The sequence below is a fragment of the Podarcis melisellensis genome, assembly GCF_964234715.1.
Source record: "Podarcis melisellensis genome assembly, chromosome: 10".
NCBI classification, from domain to species: Eukaryota; Metazoa; Chordata; class Lepidosauria; order Squamata; family Lacertidae; genus Podarcis; species Podarcis melisellensis.
Genome location: NC_138542.1, coordinates 67,388,866 through 67,403,112, shown reverse-complemented (window position 1 = coordinate 67,403,112; position 14,247 = coordinate 67,388,866). Strand labels below are relative to the sequence as shown.

General features: G+C 45.2%; 1 protein-coding gene and 1 long non-coding RNA gene across 3 annotated transcripts in view; both read right to left on the bottom strand.

The window, feature by feature from the left end:
- The window catches only part of PRKCQ (protein kinase C theta), a 54,622-nt gene that overhangs the window by 21,701 nt on the left and 18,674 nt on the right, over nucleotides 1–14,247 (bottom strand). For both annotated transcript variants that reach the window (XM_081926972.1, XM_081926973.1), the window contains exons 3-8: nucleotides 11,020–11,219; nucleotides 8,321–8,381; nucleotides 6,749–6,911; nucleotides 4,202–4,233; nucleotides 2,227–2,312; nucleotides 616–745 (exon numbers count right to left, since the gene is read on the bottom strand). In XM_081926972.1, the coding sequence (XP_081783098.1) occupies nucleotides 616–745; nucleotides 2,227–2,312; nucleotides 4,202–4,233; nucleotides 6,749–6,911; nucleotides 8,321–8,381; nucleotides 11,020–11,219 (672 nt within the window). The remainder of the gene's footprint in view (nucleotides 1–615; nucleotides 746–2,226; nucleotides 2,313–4,201; nucleotides 4,234–6,748; nucleotides 6,912–8,320; nucleotides 8,382–11,019; nucleotides 11,220–14,247) is intronic.
- Nucleotides 1–14,247, bottom strand: part of LOC309378846 — a 180,156-nt gene that overhangs the window by 161,604 nt on the left and 4,305 nt on the right. The window lies entirely within an intron of this gene.

The following is a 14,247-nucleotide window of genomic DNA, read 5'->3' as shown; positions in this document are numbered from 1 at the left end:
TGTGAGCGTCATCTGGTCCAACCCCTTGCAATGCAGGAAACTCAACTAAAGCATCCAGGACAATTGGCCATCGAACCTCTGCTCAGAAACCTCCAAGGGAGGAGATTCCACAACCTTCCAAGGAAGTCTCTTCCCCTGCCAAACAGCTCTTACCCTCAGAACATTATTCCTGTTCTTTAGTCAGAATCTCCTTGAGATTCTTGAAGCTATTGGTTTGAGTCCTACCGTCCAAAACAGGAGGAAACAAGCTTGTTCCATCTTCCATGTGACAGCCCTTGAGATATTTTATATCCTTGATATCCTCTCAGTCTCCTCTTTTCCGGGCTAAACAAACCGAGCTCCTTCAACCATTCCTCATAATAATAATACAGTCATACCTCATGTTATGTTTGCTTCATGATACGTTTTTTCAGGTTGCGTCCCGAGGCGACCGGGAAGTACTGGAAAGGGTTACTGCCAGGTTTCGTCGCTCGCGCATGCGCAGAAGCGCAAAATGCCGTCACGTGCATGCGCAGAAGCGGCGAATCGCAAACCGCGGGTGCACAGAGGCAGCGCTGTGGGTTGCGTTCTATTCATGTTATATTTGTAGCTCTATAGCTGAGTCCCTGGACTTACCATCACATTTCAAACCCTGCCGCGCCAGACCCCAGAGCAGGGTGCCGCAGTGATCGCAGAACGTTGGGCTTTTGTAATTGTAGACCTTAAATCGGTGGGGCATGTCAATCTTAAATCTCTCTTTGTGGAACTGCAAAAGTGAGAGAGAGAGAGAGAGAGAGAGAGAGAGAGAGAGAGAGAGAGAGAGAGAGAGAGAGAGAGAGGACGAGGTCAGAGGACGCACACGGCCTGCTTCTGGTGTTGCAAATACATACAAAACTGAAGGGGTTCAAGCCTTTAAGCAGTTCCTCTTTTGCAAATACAAACAGTTCCAGTGCAAATGAATTGAACAAGGAATTATAAACAATTTCATGGGTTCTGCAGTGACTGTAATAAAATGTTGTCCCTCACTTTCACTGTTATATACTGAAGTTCTCACCCTGGGCCAGCAGGGGGATACTTTAGATAGTTATGCAAATAAGGGATTGAAAGTGACGTTCAGTGATTGGATAGTTACAGAAAATGGTTACTGTTGCGTTTTAGTGGAGCTCTATATAAGCAGGCTGGCTGAACCCTTCAGTTCAGTTCTGTTCTGGCCTGTGAATAAACAAGAGCTGTTTGAAGAATCGCTGTGTCGTCTGATATGTTCACCCACAGCTTAACATTCACAATAGACCAGGGGTGAGAAAGCTGTGGACATCCAGATGTGGTTAGACTCCAGCTCCCATCAGCCCCAGCCAACATGGCAAATCGTCAGGGAAATGAGAACTGCTGTCCAGCAACATCTGGAGCTTCCCTCTCTCCACCAATATTTTATCCAGCTTGCCTGCGAAGTAGGTCATTTTGGAGTAGAAGAGAAAGGATGACATCTTGCCCAAGGCAACTCACAGAGACAATGGCGTCATGAGAGCCTGACTTAGGTCAGGATAGGTGAGTTCATTCAGCCACGGCATCAGTGCTGGCTCTATCATTAGGCAGAGTGAGGCAACAGCATCAGGCAGTCAATTTTGGATGTCATAAAAGTATAGCAAATTGTTGCAGTTATTAGCATTGCATTTCTTAGTGCTGCAAGGAGATGCTGGTGGGATTTTCTGTCTCTGCTGCCAAAGTAAGTTTGCGGGCCTTAGGGACGATAGACTACAACAGGGGACCCCATTTTCTAATCTGCCCCAGGCAGCAAAAATTCTGGAGCCATTCCTTTCCCTTGTGTAGGGTTCAGAAAGTAAAATTCATGACAGACACCCACAGAGTTGTTGAGATTTTTTGCACCATTCGTACGGAATTCGCTTAAATTCTTTGCAGACGCCATGTTTACACATCGTGTGACTGTGTAGTCCCATTTGTGTCCGTCTAGCCTACCTCACAGCGTTGTTGTGAAGAAGAGAAATTGGCAGAGGGCACCAAATCTATCTGCACGTCCCTACCTCGAGGTCCATGATTTTCTCCAATCCTTTTTTTTTTTAATGAGGAAAGGTGTTTTCAAACTCTTGGCAACCAGTGTGTTGTCAACTGATTCACAAAAAAATCCTTCATTCAGATACACACCACCCTCAACCGATTCACAAAAAGTTTCATTCAGATACAGGCCACCTTCAGCTGATTCACAAAAAGGAACTTCATTCAGATACATACCATGGTTTCTCTGCTATTGATGGCTGATCCCGTACACTTTGCTATTACTTTGTCAATGCACTTCTTGTGAATGGCAGCATTGCATTCTGGGAAGGGAAAACAAACCATATAAAGCATTGTTGAAGGGCCACAAGAAGTAAGAGATGCATTTTAAATAAAAGCACACAGTCTACTCATATTAAAACACCAGGCAGGCCCCACAAATAACCCAGAGATGCATTTTAAATAAAAGGACACATTCTACTCAGGTAAAAATGTGCTGATTCCCAGACCGTCTGCGGGCCGGATTGAGAAGGCGATTGGGCTGGATCCGGCCGACAGGGCTTAGGTTGCCTACCCCTGTTATAGCCTAATCCTTCACGGGTTTGTTTAATTCCCTTTTAAAGCCAGCCACAAGCAGTAAGAGAAATACTGCAAATACAGTATTGGACTTTAGAAATTATTGTTGTTGTTGTTATTATTATTATTATTAATTTCTCCCCAGCCACTCTGGGTGGCTCCCAACAGAATATTTAAAATACGATAAAACATCAAACATTAAAAACTTCCCAATACAGGACTACCTTCAGATGTCTTCTAAAAGTCAGTTCTTTTTTTCTTTGACATCTGAAGGCAAGGCGTTTGCACAGGGCGGGTGCCACTACCAAGAAGGCCCTCTGCCTGGTTCCCTGTAACCTCACTTCTCGCAGTGAGGGAACCTCCAGAAGGCCCTCGGAGCTGGACCTCCGTGTCCGGGCTGAACAATGGGGGTGGAGATGCTCCTTCAGGTATACTGGGCTGAGGCCGTTTAAGGCTTTAATGGTCAGTGCCAGCACTTTGAATTGTGCTGGGAAACATACTGGGAGCTAATGTACATTTTTAAAGAGAGGTCATGGACCTTTCCTGTGTGGGAATAAGCCAGCATAGGACTGCCTCCTGACTGGGTGGAGCAAATTGCAAAAGTTCCAGAGCCAATGGGAAAGTGGCGTATCCCCTCGATTTTGGCTTATCACTTGGCGATTTTGCACTTTTCCTGGAGACCCTAAGAAAAAGGTGAAATCCCTAAAAGACTTGGAGACTCAACCAGAATCTGCTGCACGGACGGAATATACCTGCAGGCAGCTTCTACCTGCTCCCCACTGTCTTTTAGGATTGCATTTAACAAAAAACAGGCTTTGTGGCTTAAAGCATGCCCAGACTGTTCTTTGTCTCAATTCCGACTGAAGCTGGTCCGTGGGAAAACGCATCGGAATGCAGAATTTCATAAGAAATTACAGGAGAGATCCAGCATAGGTTTGGACTGAAATGGGAGTGTGTTGACCCGCAAGCCAGCCAGAAATTAGGCACTTTTCAGCTGTAACCCTATGCTTTCTGACCTGGGCGTAAGTCCCACTGATCTCAATTTGCCTTACTTCAGAGTAGACCAATAGAGAATGTTGTCATTAATTCCTACTGTAGTCTGTGAGAGGTGATGAAATATACTCAGAGTCGCAAAGTGATTTCATGCTCTTTATTCAGCTCATAGTGGTGAGGAGGAATGAATGAAAGTCCCCTCAAAGTATCTGCTTTATATACATTATTTACACAATGGGCTGCACGGAATTCTACTGTAAGTCAATCAGGTTGTGGAATCACTTCTATCTGGAGCATGATTGGGTGGTTCCTGCCAACCAATCATACTGCTGCATTGTTCTAGGACCAATCAGACTGCTGCATTCTGAATCCTATTGTTCTAGGACCAATCAGACTGCTGCATTTTGGATCCTATTGTTCTAGGACCAATCAGACTGCTGCATTTTGGATCCTATTCAACTCAGTACGTAACAGGTGACATGGCTCTTGTAGGTCACATTTACACATGCGCTCTTTGTTTCCACGGCTGGCTTGCTATATATTTTTTTAAGCATTCTCAGTTTTCTTCAGGGCGGCACGCAAGAAACACTGCAGTTTCTATTTTGGCAGTTGTAAATAATGCGATATGCTAAAAGTTTCTTACGTCTGCACTGGTATCCTTGCTTGTTAAGACCCCTGAAACACAGAAAGGAGAGAATCTGGAGTAAGGATAACGTTCATCATATATATTTGAGAAGAATGACTTTGGTGTTGGTCTGCCATAGTCAAAACAAAAAAATTCCTTCCAGTAGCACCTTAAAGACCAACTAAGTTAGTTCTTGGTATGAGCTTTCGTGTGCATGCACACTTCTTCATACCAAGAACTAACTTAGTTGGTCTTTAAGGTGCTACTGGAAGGAATTTTTTTGTTTTAAAACAAAATAAATGCTGTGTGTTGGGATCTGGGCCCAGAAGGGCTAGGCTCCTCACTCAAGTGAAATAATGTTTACTATTACGGCCAAACAGCCAGCATACTAAAACCAGAATTCCTGCATAGTTCTTTACAAAAACGATCAGAGTGCAATTTAACAATCAATATACTAATTAAAAAGACTTAAGAACTCCATTTAAGAAATAAAAGAACAAGAATATTTCACTATAAGCTGCAATGATTTATGAGTGTGCCGCTGTGTAATCTCTTGCATTTGTTGACTTGTGGCTATTGCACAAAATCTAGCTGCTGCACATTTCTAGTGACATCTGGATTCTGGTTGGACAAGAGGTCATTTAAATAATGTTTCTCTGTCCTCCCTGGTACTTTGCATACAAGAAGGGTTACGACAGAGGCTCTGAATTCTGTATAAAATCTACAATGGAATAGAACATGGCCCGCAGTTTCAATTTGACCGCTCTTACATGGGCAGACCCCCTTGCCATGAGGACTCTTTCTGTATCTGCCTTCCCATAGTGCAGGTGGCAAGACATGGAATTTAGCTTGTGCAAATGTCTTTCTGAATTTGGGGGGTGGTCAAATTTCCTCAAATAAGTGGTGTCAGCTGGATAAGGACTGGAGAAAACTGAAGCCACTATTAGTACGATAGCAATATGTTCAAGGTAGAAGCAGGGCATTAAATATGTCTTTGCATTTAGAACATGCAAGTTTTAAAATAAAAATAAAAATGCAAAGATCATCTGTTTGGGGAGAGAATCAAAACCAGCGAGGAGCAGAAATTTAGCCCTTTTCTCTTCTGCTATGGTCCTGAGGAAAATCCCTCCTTTTAATGTGATTTTTGTGCTCTCTCTCTCTCTCTCTCTCCCATCAGTCCTCCTTTGGGCCCAATGCAGAGAAAAGGGGAGGAAATCCCCCTGCAGCGGATGCTGTTCAAATTTTCAAAAATACATGTTAAATTCATAGGTGTTGTTTGTCTCCAACAGCTATTTGAAGTTGCATCATTTGCATATAGGGGAACCATGAGGAATGGTTCGCAGTGGCCCTGCTGCTAAGAGGGTTCTGTTGTAAGATATACAGTTACTGACTCACAACTGCATGCATGAAAGGGTTAACCTGAGCCATGAGTTCGTTACCAGAGTGAGTGTGGCTAAGTAGGCACTCAGCAGTCTCTGGTCTCCCCACCCGCCACCCGCACTCTGCTTCTCAGTCTTTTTCTCTTGGTGCTTCCTGGAACAAGCAAAGAAGGAGCCATGTGGCTTTGGCTCCCAGCTCAGTTGTTCCTGCAAGTGAACTGAATCTCTCCAAAATGGAGATTTTAAAGCCTGCATCTTTGCCGACTCAAAGACTGTATGATCTTTTTTTTTTTAAAAAAAAGAAAGCAAGTACTTTTCTTTTTAAGTCATTTGAAACCCCTTTTCATATCTGTCTTACTGCCAATTGATGGAGACTACTTTGCTGTATTTTGAATTCTGGTGCTGGAGGAGACTCTTGAGAGTCCCATGGACTGCAAGAAGAACAAACCGATCCATTCTTAAGGAAATTAGCCCTGAGTGCTCACTGGAAGGACAGATCCTGAAGCTGAGGCTCCAATACTTTGGCCACCTCATGAGAAGAGAAGACTCCCTGGAAAAGACCCTGATGTTGGGAAAGATGGAGGGCACAAGGAGAAGGGGACAACAGAGGACGAGATGGTTGGATAGTGTCTTCGAAGCTGCCAGCATGAGTCTGACTAAACTGTGGGAGGCAGTGGAAGACAGGAGTGCCTGGCGTGCTCTGGTCCAGGGGGTCACGAAGAGTTGGACACGACTAAACGACTAAACAACAACACTTTGGAAACACTGAGTAAAACATCCACTTATTTGCAACATTTCGTATTTTCATGGGGAATATTTGTTTAAGGCAGATGAGGGCAGATGCAAATTTAACCAAGTTTTAATGTGCTTGGAGCAATTGCCATTGTGTATAATTTTGCTGCGAGAGAGGAAGAGATCTCTCTTCCAAACCCCTCCCTCTCCATCAGAGAAGCAGCAGGTTGCCCCTTCCCCACTAGACAATCTTCCTCACACTGGTGCTCTACAGATGTTTTGGACTACCATTCCCATCAGCCACAGCAAGCACAACTGGCCAATGTTAGTCTAGGGCCATTCAAACTGGGGCCTGATGGGAGTTGTAGTCCCAAAAACATCTGGTGGGCTTCAGGCTGGGGGAAGACTGCCATGGGAATAGATCAAGGAAGGGAGGGGAAGCCATGTATCATACCAGACGAACTCGTGGCAAACAGAACAGAAGGTGGGCTGGGGGAAGAAGGTAGCAGTGAACTCGTGACACTTGACATTGTGGATCTTGGCTTGCTTGATGGCACCTCTACGTTGGTGCAGAGAGAAAAACCCTTCCTTTTCACAGTCAATAAACTCTGGATCATCTGGGTGAGAGAAAGAGAAGCTTGGTTATTCTGATGACGAATTCCTGCAGTCCTGCCTAGAAGCTAAAATAACATATATTTAAATCAGCTCGAAAAGGCGTCAGCTTTAAAAATAAAGAGCAGGGCACACTTCCTAAAACAACTCAGAGGGCTGAGTCACACAACCAAGAGAAGTGGTTGGTGCATATATTTGTGGACTGCCTGGGGGTGTCATATGCCTGAATGCTTGCCCCATGGGGGGGGGGAATTCCATGTCTTTGAAAAACTAGCTGGTCAGGGAGCAGGGTTCTCATCGACATTTGTCCTTGATCTGCTAGATTTTGATGTGCAGGGAGGACTGACATAACGTCCCAAGCCTCCTCTCCTAACCTGAAGAGGTTCCCTCCAGCAGAAGTAACATGGCTGTAATTTTGGCTCTCATCAAATGTTGGGCATCTCCTGTAAAGACCTCTATCCCAAATGAAAGACACTTCTTCTGACTCACAGCATAGGAAGAGCCCTCCTGAATCAGGGCAATTGCTTATCTGGTCCAGCACCGTGTTCCAGTGGCGTAGCGTGGGGGGTGCAGGGGGGGCCGGCCGCACCGGGCGCAACATCTGGGGCGCGCGCTCGCACTCGCAGCTCTCTGCCCCTACCTTTCTGCACAAATGTAAATTGCAGGGCCGTGGGGTGTGTGACTCCAATTTGGGACTGTAACAAAAAGACAAGGCTGCTCCTACCCAAGGTCCAGCTGAGTGGACCAGCTGAGTTTGCAATTTACTGTAGTTTTTTAAAAAAACAAAACAGCGAACACACAATTGCCCATTAACTGTTTCTCAAGAATTCGCCCCGATTTCTCGTACAAAGTTTGTAGTGTGTTTTTGGACTACGTTGGCTATTTATTGTGCATTCATTCTGATTTGCTTGCAGGGTGGTTAGACTACCTTGCATCCAGCAAGCAAATATGCTTTCCAATCTATTTTCCGGTCACTTTCCTTCTCAGGAAGCTGGTTCGTTACACAAAAGCAGCAAGCCAACTTCAATTGCACAAACTGAAATTCACCAGGATGTGACTGAATTCCGACCGAAAGCAATGAGTCCAGAAGTGGCACAGGGTTCATCCTGAGTGATGAAAGACAGCAAATGACGCTCACGCATGTGTGAATCAGCCCTTTGGGTGTCACAAATCCCAATATGTTGCCATAATAGCCAATTAAAATTGCACCAGCCAATGAACTGGTCCCTGAGCAGTTTAAGAATTTCAATATTTTGAGGTTCTGCTGTGTTTCTTTATGTAAAAGTATTTATCGCTCTGCGTTGGGATTTTGTACATTTTGAAATTACCATGTCCCAACCTGAGCTTTCAGGGTGGGGAAATCCGCAGGGAAAATAACTGAAAATGTCGTAGCAATAATATGACCATCACTTGCCAGTAGTTTCCAGGAAGTATCTTGCGTTCATTAACATTCTGCCTTGTGGCTTCAGTTCTAGCTAAAAATAAAATAAAATAAAGGAAGGCAAGTTAAAAATAGCTTTTGTTTAAAAAGGAAGAGTGAGTGACAAAACAGCCAGGGAGTGACCATCACGTGAAAAGCCATAATGGAAAGATCTCGCAATCATCTTGTGATCCACAGTAAAAATTAAATAAATAAATAAATAAATGTATTAAAGTATTTATTTATTTATTATGAAGGGAGGTTGAGAACACTTGACATTGGTTAACAGAAATACAGTCATACCTCGGGTTAAAGACGTTTCGGGTTAAATCCTCAGGTTAAGTACTTAATTCATTCTGGAGGTCCGTACTTAACCTGAAACTGTTCTTAACCTGAAGACCACTTTAGTTAATGGGGCCTCCTGCTGCCGCCGCGCCGCCAGAGCACAATTTCTGTTCTCATCCTGAAGCAAAGTTCTTAACCTGAAGCACTATTTCTGGGTTAGCGGAGTCTGTAACCTGAAGCATATGTAACCTGAAGCAAATGTAACCCGAGGTACCACTGTACTGGAAAGGGTTACTTCCGGGTTTCGGCACTCACGCATGTGCAGACACTCAAAATGATGTCACGCGCATGCGCAGAAGCAGCAAACCGCGACCCGCGCATGCGAAGACACGCAGATGCAGGTTGCATTCTGCTCAGGTTGTGAACAGGGCTCCGGAACGGATCCTGCTAGCAACCAGAGGTACCACTGTAATCCTTTGCTTGTCCTCCTTGATGAAAATACAAGAACTTTGCTGGATCAGACCAATGGCCCATCTAGCCCAGTGTCCTGTTCTCACAGTGGTCAGCCAATTGCCTGTGGGAGGACTGAAGCACAAGAACACACTCTTATGCAGTGGTGTAGTGTGGGAGTGGGCAAAGGGGTGGTTGTCCCAGGCCCAAAATTGCTTGGGGGCACAAAATTTCAAACACCCGGTGCTGCCTCCGTGGCTGGCACCCACCTACTGGGCAAAAATGTGACATTTTTTTTAAAAAAATCTTTCGAATTTTTCAATTTTTCCCACGGCACGCCAGGCAACATCTCGCGGCACACTAGTGTACCGTGGAACAGCGGTTGAAAAACACTGCTCCAGCCTCTCCTGAGCTGCAGAGGCTCAGGGCAGAGAGGCAGAGGGAACTAAGTTCCCGCAGGAGGAGTGCTCGCCTCCAGGCCAGGAGAGGCGAGTCACCTGTGGACCGGGGCCGCCCTATGCCTCGGGGCAGATAAAAGCCAGCCAGCCCCAGTCCCAGGTTGGGGGAGCAATGTTATTGCTAGCCTGTTCCTGCCTGCACCCTGTCCTGCTCTTCTGCCAGAGTTCCTGACCCCACCTGACTCCCTGCGTTGGACCCAGCTACAGCTTTGACGGACAGCCTCCATACCGCACCCTCGACCTCGGACCCGGACTTGGACCTCGCCACACGGATAACCCTCGGGACCAGCACACTTCCAGAGTAGAGGCAAAGCATTGCCATCATGGCTAATAGCCATCACTAGCCCACAAATTCAGCTAAACCTCTTCTAAAGTCATCTAAATAGGGGACCATTTGGGTCACCGCTTTTCTGAACCTGCCCCAACTCTGCAACAGGGTTGCACTGTGCAGTTCAGACCTAGGCATTCATCACCCTCTCCTGAATTTATCATTCAGTCTGGTGATCACAAATGTAAGAAGGTCAATACGTCACCGATCCTCAGAAACGTTGTACTGCATCCCCAGCAATAATGTTTTAGACAAGTGCATTTCAAAAGCTTCCAGGACAGTTGCATCATGATCTATACAGTTCTCTACATTTCTTCATTAATCTTTCCATTACGTTTTTGGAGAAAAATCCCTGGCGAGGCATGAAGGAATTCAAGCTCAAGTCAGTTTTATTACTGCCAATTATTCTTCCTGCCCAAAGGGGATTTAAAATATATATATATATAAGCAAAGTCTATTAGAAGAGTGTCCTTCAGACTGAGCAAATTCACAGCAGGCTTATTGAAACCAAGTGTTTCAATTCTGCAGGAACTGGCAACTCCCATTGACTGCAGATGGCTTTTAAGGAAAAGAGTCTCCATTAATTAGCTCAGTGGTAGAGCATCTCTCTAAAGGACGCGGGTGGCGCTGTGGGTTAAACCACAGAGCCTAGGGCTTGCGGTTCGAATCCCCGTGACGGAGTGAGCTCCTGTTGCTCGGTCCCTGCTCCGGCCCACCTAGCAGTTCGAAAGCACGTCAAAGTGCAAGTAGATAAATAGGTACCGCTCCGGCGGGAAGGTAAACAGCATTTCCGTGCGCTGCTCTGGTTCACCAGAAGTGGCTTAGTCATGCTGGCCACATGACCCGGAAGCTGTACACCTGCTCCCTTGGCCAATAAAGTGAGATGAGCGCCCCAACCCCAGAGTCGTCCACGACTGGACCTAATGGTCAGGGTTCCCTTTACCCTTTACCTTACATTCTGCATGGACTGGTTATATGGCAACATGTACAAAGGGCTTGAGATATCTATTAGGTCCATAAATTACCATATAGCATATATTCAACACAAAAAAACAGTAACAATTTGTTGTTGACAAAGGACAGCTGGACATAGAAAGGGCCCCATTACCTTCAGTAGCTTAGGGCCTCATCAAAATCCGGCCCTGCAAGTGAGCAACGGCTCTGGCGCTTACCCAAATTTCTGATTTCCCATTCTTCTTTTTGCACTTCTCTGCAACCAAATTGAGTTCTACCGTCGTTTCTGCGACCATTTCGGCGCTCTTGTCCTTCACAACGATGTGCATTACACGCCCCCTGTGGATGTGAGCATCGAAAGTGCTGTTCCAAGGTGGGTACATGGTGGGCTTCTTCTGGACGTAGGATTGGCCGTTCTCTAGGGTCAAAAGGATTTATTTGAATAGTTGCATCTTATCCAGAGCAAATACTTTCCCCTCTGCCCCTCCTCAAAAATGGGAAGTGTAATGGTGGTCGTCAACAAAAGAGGTTCAAAGACTCTCTCAAGGCAAATTTTGAGGAAAAAATGTAGTATAAACACCGATAACTGGGAAACACTGGCCTGCGAGCACTCCACTTGGAGAACAGCCTTTACCAAAGGTGTCATGGGCTTTGAAGATGCTTGAACTCAGGACGAAAGGGAGAAACTAATCCAGAATGCGGCAGCTAGACTGGTGACTGGGAGCAGCCGCCGAGACCACATAACACCGGTCTTGAAAGACCTACATTGGCTCCCAGTACGTTTCTGAGCACAATTCAAAGTGTTGGTGCTGACCTTGAAAGCCCTAAATGGCCTCAAAGGCCCAGTATACCTGAAGGAGCGTCTCCACGCCCATCGTTCTGCCTGGACACTGAGGTCCAGTTCCGAGGGTCTTCTGGCAGTTCCCTCACTGTGGATAGCGAAGTTACGGGAAACCAGGCAGAGGGCCTTCTCGGTAGTGGCACCTGCTCTGTGGAACACCCTCCCACCAGATGTCAAAGAGAAGAACAACTACCAGACTTTTAGAAGATATCTGAAGGCTTTAGGGAAGCTTTTAATGTTTAACAGACTACTGTATTTTAATACTTTGTTGGAAGCTGCCCAGAGTGGCTGGGGAAACCCAGCCAGATGGGCGGGGTATAAATATATTATTATTATTATTATTATTATTATTATTATTATTATTATTATTATTATTAATAATAATTGGACGGCACATTTGGCAAATCCACACCGTGACCAACTCCTGCCTGAAAACCAATGTCTCCACTGTGGAAGGACGTGTGGATCCAGAATTGGCCTCCACAGTCACTTACAGACTCACTGTTAAAACTGTGTTTTTTAAAGACACTTGGCATTTAAGAGACACTTGGCATAAAGACATTTGGTATCACCAAAGAAGAAAAAGGAGGAGGAGGAGGAGGAGACTCGCCACCCCAGAAGGGAATGTAACCAGTGGGCTGAAAAGCATTCCCTGTGCGTGTTTTAATGGGAATGTTCTATTGTGCATTTAAATTATGAATGTTCACATTTAAATGGCCATGCAATCAATCAATCAATCAATCAATCAATCAATAATATTTGGGTCATATGCCAAAGGGAAGCACCAGCACTTTGAGCCTGGAAATGTACAAGAAACCAATGCATTCTTTCCAAACAGGTGTGAAATGATCCCACCTCCTGGGTCTCCTATTAGCAGTTTAGCAGCTGCTTTCCAAACTAATTGGAATTTCCACACAGTCTTCAAAGGCAGCCCCATGTAGAGCGCATTGCAGCAATCCATCCTGGAAGTAACTAGAGGAGGGATGGCTGAGGCTTGGCTTTGAAGCTCTTCATTCTGCAGAGTTCAAAGACACACCAGAGCCTTCCAAAAAGCAAATGTCACCAAGGCAGGCAGGTGGCCGAAGGTCGCAGGTATCCAGGTGGCCTGTTTGGTCAAAAGAGTTTTGAAAGGGCAGCGAGTTCATCCTCTGCAAAATTCATCAGGATTCATCAAAGCCTTTCTTCTGAAGTGGCAACAGCAGCCCTACTCACCTGCGGGCTCCTGTTTCAGGGTGAGCTGCTTTGTGGGCAGCAGGTTTGAATAAAATAACAGAATCATCTGCAAGGCAGTTTAAATTCAGCCCCGCTCCCTGAATTTGCTCACAAATGCATGCAACATTGAGGAAGATGGAAGGCTTGCTTTGTTAAACAACTATCTGACTTTTAGAAGACATCTGAAGGCAGCCCTGTCTAGGGAAGTTTTAAATGTTTTTGCTTTATTATTATTATTATTATTATTATTATTATTATTATTATTATTCTGTCAGGAGCCACCCAGAGTGGCTGGGAAAACCCAGTCAGATGGGCAGGGTATTATTATTATTATTATTATTATTATTATTATTATTATTATTATTAATTATTACAGTGTGACGCGGCAGCTAAAAAAGCCAATGCAATTCTGGGCTGCATCAATAGGAGTATAGCATCTAGATCAAGGGAAGTAATAGTGCCACTGTATTCTGCTCTGGTCAGACCTCACCTGGAGTACTGTGTCCAGTTCTGGGCACCACAGTTCAAGAAGGACACTGACAAACTGGAACGTGTCCAGAGGAGGGCAACCAAAATGGTCAAAGGCCTGGAAACGATGCCTTATGAGGAACGGCTAAGGGAGCTGGGCATGTTTAGCCTGGAGAAGAGGAGGTTAAGGGGTGATATGATAGCCATGTTCAAATATATAAAAGGATGTCACATAGAGGAGGGAGAAAGGTTGTTTTCTGCTGCTCCAGAGAAGCAGACACGGAGCAATGGATCCAAACTACAAGAAAGAAGATTCCACCTAAACATTAGGAAGAACTTCCTGACAGTAAGAGCTGTTCGACAGTGGAATTTGCTGCCAAGGAGCGTGGTGGAGTCTCCTTCTTTGGAGGTCTTTAAGCAGAGGCTTGACAACCATATGTCAGGAGTGCTCTGATGGTGTTTCCTGCTTGGCAGGGGGTTGGACTCGATGGCCCTTGTGGTCTCTTCCAACTCTATGATTCTATGATTCTATAATCAGATCATGTAGGGGCTCATTCACACTTTTGCTTGACCCGCATTATTAGATGTATATAACATCATAAGATTTCAGAGCTGAAACAAGTCGCATAAAATACAGGGTGAAAACAAGACACAATAAAATACAGGGTTTACACAAGTGAATAATTAAAACAAAACAGCAAGACACATTTTAAAGGCTGTAGAATATTAATCAGCCAAAGACCCGTTTGAAGAGGAAGAGCATTCCACAAACTGGGAGCCACTGCAGAAAAGGCACCGTTCTCACAGTGCTACCCTCTGGACCTAACGTGGAGGAGGCACAGAGGATGGGCATAGAGACTGGGACAGTTTCTATGGGGAGTACCAATGTTGTGTAATGATGAATTATCCCAGGCCCAAGGACTTT